This window comes from Nannospalax galili, unplaced genomic scaffold (assembly GCF_000622305.1).
Source record: "Nannospalax galili isolate Female #2095 unplaced genomic scaffold, S.galili_v1.0 scaffold298, whole genome shotgun sequence".
Taxonomy (NCBI): domain Eukaryota; kingdom Metazoa; phylum Chordata; class Mammalia; order Rodentia; family Spalacidae; genus Nannospalax; species Nannospalax galili.
Window position 1 is genome coordinate 1,260,177 of NW_008344488.1, and position 9,102 is coordinate 1,269,278.

Genomic DNA, 9,102 nt, shown 5'->3' on the forward strand with positions numbered 1-9,102 from the left:
CCCTTAGTCTACCTTGTCCAAATGTGGTGATACTATTGTTATAATTAACTGAAAAACTGGCCTGCAACTTTTAAAAAATAATTCTGTTGTATATGAAGTTATTCATTCCTAATAATATAAAACCATAAATCTTACAAGACTTCAAATAGAGTTACAGTCATTTTCTTTTCTAAATATACATGAGATGGGGCTGGAGAGATGGCTCAGGGGTTAAGAGCACTGGCTGCTCTTCTAGATGACCCAGGTTCAGTTCCCAATACCTACACGGCAGCTAACAACTGTCCATAAATCCAGTTGTAGGGGATCCAACACCTTCTTCTGACTTCTGTGGGCATTGCATGACACAGGTACACTTACATACATATAGGCAAGCATACATGAGGCAAAACACTCATACACATAAAATAAAAGTAATAAAATATTTCAAAAGAAAATAAAATGTACATGAGAAAATCAGATAAAGACAATTCTCCTATGGGACTTTATCTCTCAAGCAATCAATATTTTATATCCTGTACATCTAAATTAATAAGTATAAATATCAATAAGATGTCTCCATGGGTTTGAAAAGAACATCATAAAACCCTGAACCTTAAATTAGGATCTGCAGGCTCAGTCTCCGGAGACAGAGGCAAGCTGAAAAGGCATTTAGATTTATATTATGGTTTGCAAAGAGAAGGGATAATGTAAACAAAATGAGAGGGAAATGTTTAACAACTTAATAGGACAAACTATCTTCAAGAATTACAATAGCCTTCATTTGCATAAAATTAATTCAGGACTGATTACAAATGAATCTGCTTTATTCATTAAATCAAGGATGCATTGTTAGAATCTAGGATGACTATTACTTTATTTCTGTAATATAATGAAGCTGCATTATTTTAAGAATCTCTTAGGTGTGAATATTCACCAAATTATACAGAGAAATCTCTATTTTATCCAAAATAGTGATGCTGAGCCGTATGAACCACAGGGTTTGCAAAACTGATGTGACACTAAGAAACTGTACTGACCTAAATGATTAGACTGTGCTGTTTCAAGATACCCTTTATTTTCAAAGCTAAATATAGGCTCTGATGTTGAATAATATATCTCTTAATGCAGTCATTAATAAGGTCATACTCAGTATTAATATGCTGATTTTAGGCACAGACTTTCATATTTTAAATTTTCTTAAAATAGACTAGATGTATTTATAATAATCTGTTTTGGGGGCCTCTCAAGACCATTATATTGATGATTTAAAACATTATAATACTCATCTCCAAGGTAAGTTATGTGATAAATGCACTCTACATTATGAAGTAGCTTTTTTCTTTTAAACTCAGAACCAAACTATTCTTTCTTCCTTACCCTCCTCTATTTGTAATCCATCAGGTTTATTTATTTTTATTTCTTAGTTGTACCAGGAACTGTACATGCTGGGCAAGCACTCTAACTTCCCTGCTCTTTTTTCTTTTTGTTTTCTTGAGACAGGGTCAAATGTAGCCCAGACTGGCTCAAACTCACTATGTAGCTTGAGCTTCTGGTGTCTTTCCTCCACTTCCCAAGTGCTGGTATTAGAGGCTGTGCTGCTATGCCCAACTTTTTATGCAGTGCTGGGTGGGTCCCAAACCCAGGGCTGCATGCATACTAGGAAAGCTCTCTGCCCACTAAGCTACAATCTTAGCCCCTGCCCTTGTTTTTTTAATTTTTATGTGTATGAGTGTTTTGCCTGTATGTATGTAAGTGCACCCATGCATACAATGCCCATGGAAGCCAGAAGAGGGCACTGCATTCCCTAGAACTGGAGTTACAAACAATTGGTAGTTGTCATGTAAGTGCTGGGACCCAAACCTGAGTCCTCTGGAAGAGCAGCCATTGTTCTCAACTGCTGAGCCATCTCTCCAGCTCCCACCCTTATTTTTAAAATACAGGTTCTTACTATACAGTGCAGGCTGGCCCCAAACTCACAACACTTCTGCCTCAGCTTCCTGAGCACTGGAATTACAGGCATGTTCCGCCATGCCTAGATTTGTTTACATTTTTTAATCTATTACACATTCCTTTCAACTGGTTTATGCTTGGGAATTTAAAAGCTCAAAAAAGAAAAAGGACTAATTCATTATTATGTGATCATGAAGAAGTTAGCATATATTCCTTAACTCTAAAATATTTATTTCCTTAAGCCAACTTCCAGGTATGATCTGAATATAACACATGTGCCATTCCAAAAGATGAGATTTTATCTTCTGCTTTCTTTTTTTTTTTTTTTTTTTTTTCCTTCTTTTTGAGACAGGGTCTCCTTGTAGCCCCAGCTGTCCTGGAACTCACTATGTAGACCAGGCTAGCCTCGAACTCACAAAGATCCTCCTGCCTCTGCCTCCCAAGTGCTGGGATTAAAGGTGTGTACCACCATGCCCAGACTAATATTTTATCTATTATTTTTTTAATGTGTATGAATATATTGCCTGCATCTATGTAAGTGCACCCATGTCATGCAATGCCCACGGAGGTCAGAAGAGAGCATCAGATCCCCTGGAACTGGAGCTGTGAACAGTTGTTAGCTGCATGAGAATGCTAAGAACTGAACCCAGGTCCTCTGTAAGAGCAATCAGTGCTCTTTAACCACTGAGCCAGCCTCCTATTTTCTTATATAGACTAGAAACCTGTGCATATTTTAATTCAGTTTATTTTGATGAATGCTAATAACAAATTATTTATTCTGAATTTTTACCAATAATATGGAAAAATGTAAGGAGTTTTAAATTATCATGCTGTTTGTCACTCTTAAATAAGAACAACTGAATGCTCCCAGACTTCAAATGTTTTTTCACAAAGTTCGATATTTCAAAGCAAGCCCAGCTTAAGATTTTTTTATTCACTAAGTGAGAAAATATTCAGTGGTGCTCATGTAATATCCTCATAGCTGTGGCCCACATCTGGTTAGGCAGGAAGGAGACAGATAGGATATGTGGGGTGCTTTGGTAGAATGTTGGTTAGTGTCCCACTGCATCATTTTCTGTTTGGAGTCTATAACAACTTCTTGAGTCTGGATCACTTAGGTCCACTATTAAAATGGCCCTACAAGATCATCTAAATTGCAAATAATCCGTTGATAACACAATGGTGAATCCCTGGGTTTAGTCTAATTTGGATGAAGATCCTATTTGGGGGCCCAAAATTAGTGGTATTTATTCACTTTGTTCTAAAGTGAAACATTTTTCATCCTTAAAAGTATTTAAGGAAGGATGAAATAAAAAGCAAATGAAGAATTGGGCTTGGTGGCCCATGACTGGAATTTCAACACTTGGGAGGCTGAGGCTTTGGGGCCAGAGAAATGAGGGTTTGAGGCCAGCTAGGGCTATGTAATGAGTTTGAGGCCAACTTAGGCTATCTAAAAAGTAAAACAAGTAATTCTTTCCTTCACAGTAAATAAAGGAAGTATAAAATTGCCTCCCCTGAATTTTAAACTAATGTTTCAGGATTCTTTGTTTAAATTTATTTGGTAAGAAAATTTCAACTGTTTCAAATGAAGAAAGAAAGAAAGAAAGAAAGAAAGAAAGAAAGAAAGAAAGAAAGAAAGAAAAAGAGAAAGAAAGAAAGCTAGGTATGGTAGCACATACCTTTAAGCCTAGCACTTGGGAGGCAGAGACAAATGGATCTCCATGAGTTTGAGGCGAGCTTGGCCTTCAGAATGTGTTCCATACCACCCAGAGCTACACAGGGAGACCCTGTTTCAAAAAAAAAAAAAAAGTAGAAAATAAAAATAAAAAATAAAATTTCAATTTTTTAAAGATTTATTTTTATTTATTTATTTATTTTGTGTGTGTGTGTGTGTGTGTGTGTGTGTGTGTGTGTGTGCTTACTAGTATATGCATGAGCATATGGATTCCCTTGGAGGACAGAAGAGGACACTGGAGTTATAGATGGTTGTGAGCCACTTAATGTAGATGCTGGCCACTGGGCTCTGGTCATCTGCAAGAGCATCAAGCACTCTTAAAAGTAAGCCATCTTTCCACTCCCCCAAAATTTCAATTTTAAAGAAAATGAACTAATTAACTTTTATCAGAATACTCAAGTTCTGGGGTTGAAGAGATAGCTCAACAGTTAAGAGCACTGGCTGTTCTTGCAGAGAACCTGGATTTGGTTCCCAGAACACACATGGTAGCTAACAGTCATCTGTAACTCCAGTTCCAAGGGGAATCCAACACCCTCTTCTGACTTCCAAGGGCATTGTACAACGTAAGTTCACTTACATATACACAAGCAATACACTCATATACATAAAATAAAAATAATAAAATATTTTTTAAAAAAGAAAATTCAAGTTCTTTGAACCAAATGAATATTTTACTTGCAATACACATGAGAGTAGGAATAACAACAAAATATCATATTCAAATAATAATGAACAAATTAAAGTATTTGAAAGTCTTCGTGCCTTTGCTTCTGACAGTGCCGATGACTGAACTTAGAGCCTTGTACATGCTAGGCAGGCACTCTACCACTGAGTTATACCTTCAGGCTTAAAGCATACTTAAAAATGCATGAACGGTATGCAACAAAAGTCAAAGAACTTCTAAACCTTTAAGAACTAAAATTCTTCCATTATCCATCAGGATTTCATAACACCACAATTAAATAAAATTCTAGCAACTTCAGTAAATAAAAAAGGGAAAGGACAACAGACAATAATACAAAAAGCATAAGAAAAAATAAACAGAATTATAGACCAAGTCATATACTCACACGTATAGCAAAAATATCCCTCAAGATTTAGAAAAGATTTTCATTTCCAGAGCTCAGATACTAGTAGAGAAAAGTCAATTTGGCATTTAAAATTGCTACTATACCCTGTGCTTAGGAGCAAATAGGTCGACATCAAGGAAAGAAGTATACTGAACAGTCGCTGGAAGAGAATGGTGGAACTCAGCAGCGGTACAACCAAGGAAGAGGCTGCAAGAAAGCAAAGCAAGTCATGTGTTAGTTCAGGAGACACAATGTTGGTTCAGAGGTTCTAGGTAATCAGTGTCATTTATGCAATTCAGTATTTATGTGATCTTTAACCTGACCTAGGGATTTCTGTAAGAAAATAAAACCTTTACATTCTTAATTAAAATCCTACTTTATTGTTTTAACTCTATTATAGGTTAAATAACTCAGGTTTTCTCAATTTATATTCAAACTAGACCGCTGTAATAATGTTAACCCTAAAATGAATAATTTATTATTTTCTGTTGAAATAAATTATTTCTTGTCTCTTAATTAGAGATTTATGTCTTAGTTCAAAGACAACTTATTCCCTAGAAACAGATCTTGCCTAAACTTCTTGTTCAAGGTTTCCAACAAAAAAAAGTATGCAGACAGCTGCAGTGTGCTACTTGGAAAATCAGAAGCTGGAGAGAATGACTTTCCTATATGTAGGAGTTATAAAACTAGTCATCTTAGCAAGTGAAGTCATCTTTTGCACAGGATAAGAAAAATGACAACCTCCAAGGAGGCAAGGTGATGAAAAGGGGTGGAGATAGCAAACAAACTCCCTTTGTCTCTCTTCTGGAAAGAGAATATACACAGCATTTAGAAATCCCAAGTGGTCCAAAATATGAAACTTGGGGTGAAATCTTGCCAAATCACTGTTTTATTTTGGGATAAGTTTATTAATCAATCTAAAGAGAAGTCTATGCATTTGCTAAATAGGGCTAACATTAAAAAAAAAACCTTGCTTTGAATTTTAAATACAATTTCACCTACAGAGTGCTTAGTATCAGCTGTTATCATTATTAATAATCAGTATTCTTAAAAGTTAAACGTAAAGGTAATTTTAATTACAGTCAAGTTCCTAAAAGATTTAGAGCTCCAAAAGTTATATTTTTAATACTCTTAGATAAATAGCTTTTTTTTCTAGATGTGTAGGTAGATTCAATTATTTTATCATTGTCTGTGGATTTTTTTTTCAGTACTAAGGATTGTATCCAGGGCTTTACACACAGTAGGCACTACTATACCACTGAGCTACATACCTAGGAAAAGTCAGTTAAAATGAAACCAAATTTGCAACACTGAATACTCTGTCCTGGTTTTATTTTTGTCTAAAGGAATAATAAGGTGCTAGAGAGAGATTAAGAGTGTAAGTGACATATATTAATATAAACCCAATTGGGCACTATAAAAAGTAAGCAAAATATGCTCATTGTAGGTAGACCATGGTGTATCCATGTTTGGAGGATATCTTTGGCCATATGGATGACTTTCCTGTGAGTTACTATTGAAACTTAATACCACTTGGTGGGTAACATTGAGTCTAGTACCTAACTCTACTAATCCCAAATAAGAAATTTATTTAATGTATATTCCCAGGGAAACATTAATGTGTTTGGAGAATAGGAGAAATAGACTGATTCTAAATTTCCTCCCCACTCTACCAAGATGATAATATAACCAATAAAGACATAAATAAAATGATGTCCAAATCAGGGAGGGAAGCATAGGGACTATTGCATAACATGCATGTGTGTTCTTCAACAGCATGATGTAGGACTGGGCCAGAGATCAAGGTTAATAGGCAAAGGGACTTTTAAAACTGTGAGTAGAGATTACAAATAACTCCATTCTTGTGATATCATTATCCTAAGACCTTTAATCCTTCCATACCTGTGAATTCATTTTTGAGGGCTAACACTGGAAAGATGAATTGAGACCATGGTTATCATCTTCCCTGATTCGAACAAATACAGAATTAGGGAAAGCAAAATAAAACTCAATAAATAACTAGAGTTAGAGACATCAGTACATATAAACTATGATTTCTAAAATATGTAAAGTACATGCACATGGTGTGTGTATACATGTATATATGGAAATGTGTTGGAGAACCCTGCTGCTAGGGTTGTAGTCCTCCATGTCTGGATAGCTCCAAGGGGCTCGGCGCTATATGGAAGGACTCCTCAGCAGTGGGCCTCCTGCTCTCTGCCTGACTTACCTGGAAAGTGCCGCCAAGCACAGATGCCTGACCTTATTTGGAACATGACCTTTGGCATAGTTACCTGGAGTAAAAACTACCCCCAGGTTTTTTCTGTATGATAATTAGGCATTGCCTGGTAGTCGGATGATAGGAGCCTACTGCCACATGTAAATAAAGCATACTATGAGCACCTATCAGCTGAAGCACTGGCTACTGCCTCCACACTATAATTTCCCTAACCCCCACTGAATAAATGGAGCTGTTTTACTGAATCTAGAGCTGTTTCACTGAGTCTGGAGCTGTTTGTATCACTGAACCTGCCTCCCCAGAAGGGCTTTCTTCTGTCAGTGCTCACTGGCCGTCCCTGACCCCATTCATCGCTTCTGCTTCCTTTGTCCCTGTGGACTGGTGGCCAACGACCCACGAGGAAAGGGAGAGAACCCACAGAAATGCATGAAAGTATATATTTATATGTAATAATAGACATGTATATATGCATGAATATATTTTGGGATCTGCCCACTGAGAAGGCAAAGAACCAAAGACATTCCAGTAGTAATATACATACTTAGAGCTTGTTCTCCAAAACCCTTTCTCTATTAAAAATAATGACGCCAATCACAGAAAGAGTAGGTTAGATATTAGAGCTGGGACAGGGTATGAGGTAAGACTAAAGCATCTTAATGTCAGAAAGTAGGAAATCCTGAAAAAAATATGAGAGAAGGATGCTATCATCAAACAGTTTGAAGTGAATATCCTTTGCCAAAGTCTGAGGTAATTTGAAAACAAAATTATCAACAGTAATGAATAAAAAATTCTTTGAAATTGGGGATGAAGAGATGGCTCAGCAGTTAAGAACACTTACAGAAGACCTGGGTTCAAATCCCAGCACCCACATAGCAGCTAACAATTGTCTGAAACTCCAGTTCCAGGGGATCTGACAGCCTCTCCAGTCCTCTGCGGGGACTGCACAACACAGGTGCACTTACACAGGCAAATCACACATACACATAAAATAAAAATAATAAAAAAAATAGCCAGGTATGGTGGCACACGCCTGTAGTACCAGCACTTGGGAGGCAGAGGCAGGCAAAACAATGTGAGTTCAAGGCCAGGACAGCTGGGGCCACAGGGAGACCCTGATTCAAAAAGACTTAAAAAAAAGCTGGTACAGTAATCCCCCCTGCATGACTCTTAGTGCTCAGGGTTGTTTTGGCTATCCAAGGTCTTTTGTGCTTCCATATGAATCTTAGGATGGTTTATTACAATTCTGTGAAAAATGTCATGGGGATTTTGATTGGCATTTATTTTATTTTTTGCAGCTATTGTGAACAGGAGTGTTTCCATGTGCGTTTGCTTGTTATTGGTATATAGAAAGGCCATGGGCTTTTGTAGGTTAATTTTTGTAAACTGCCACTTTACTGAACGTGTTAATAACTTCTAGGAGTTTTCTGGTGAGATTTTTGGTATCTTTTAGATAATATATCATCTGCAAAAAGGGATGATTTGATCCTTCTTTTCCAATTATTACTCCTTTAATTTCCTGCTCTTGTCTTATTGCTCTTGCAAGAGTTTCAAGCACTATGTTAAAGAGAAGTGGAGATAGTGGAAAGCCTTGCCTGGTTCCTGATTACAATGGGAATGCTTCCAGTTTTCCTCCATTTACAATGATGTTGGCTGTGGGTTTGTTATATATGGCTTTAATAATGTTGAGGTATGCTCCCTCCAGTCCAATTATCTCTAGGACTTTGAACATAAATGCAAGTTGAATTTTGTCAAAGGCCTTTGCTGCATCTATTGAGATGACCACATGGTTCTTGTCTTTAAGCCCATTTATATGATTTATGATGTTTATTGACTTACGTATATCGAACCATCCCTGCATCTCTGGGATAAAGCCAACTTGATCATAGTGGATGATCTTTTTGATGTGAGTCTGTATGTGGTTTGCAAGTATCCTGTTGAGAATTTTTACACCTATGTTCATTAAGGATATGGGTCTATAGTTTTCTTTTTTTGGATGTATCTTTACCTGGCTTTGGTATTAGAGTGATGCTGGCTTCAGAGAAGGAATTTGGAAGTTCTCCCTCCATTTCTATCTTTTTGAATAAATTAAGTAGTATTGGATGTAGATTGTCTTTAAATGTCTGCTAGAA

General features: G+C 36.7%; 1 protein-coding gene across 5 annotated transcripts in view; it reads right to left on the minus strand.

Moving 5' to 3' along the window:
* The window catches only part of Pign (phosphatidylinositol glycan anchor biosynthesis class N), a 171,601-nt gene that overhangs the window by 42,966 nt on the left and 119,533 nt on the right, over positions 1-9,102 (minus strand). For all 5 annotated transcript variants that reach the window (XM_017800012.2, XM_029567167.1, XM_017800011.2 and 2 more), the window contains one exon: positions 4,839-4,941. In XM_017800012.2, the coding sequence (XP_017655501.1) occupies positions 4,839-4,941 (103 nt within the window). The remainder of the gene's footprint in view (positions 1-4,838; positions 4,942-9,102) is intronic.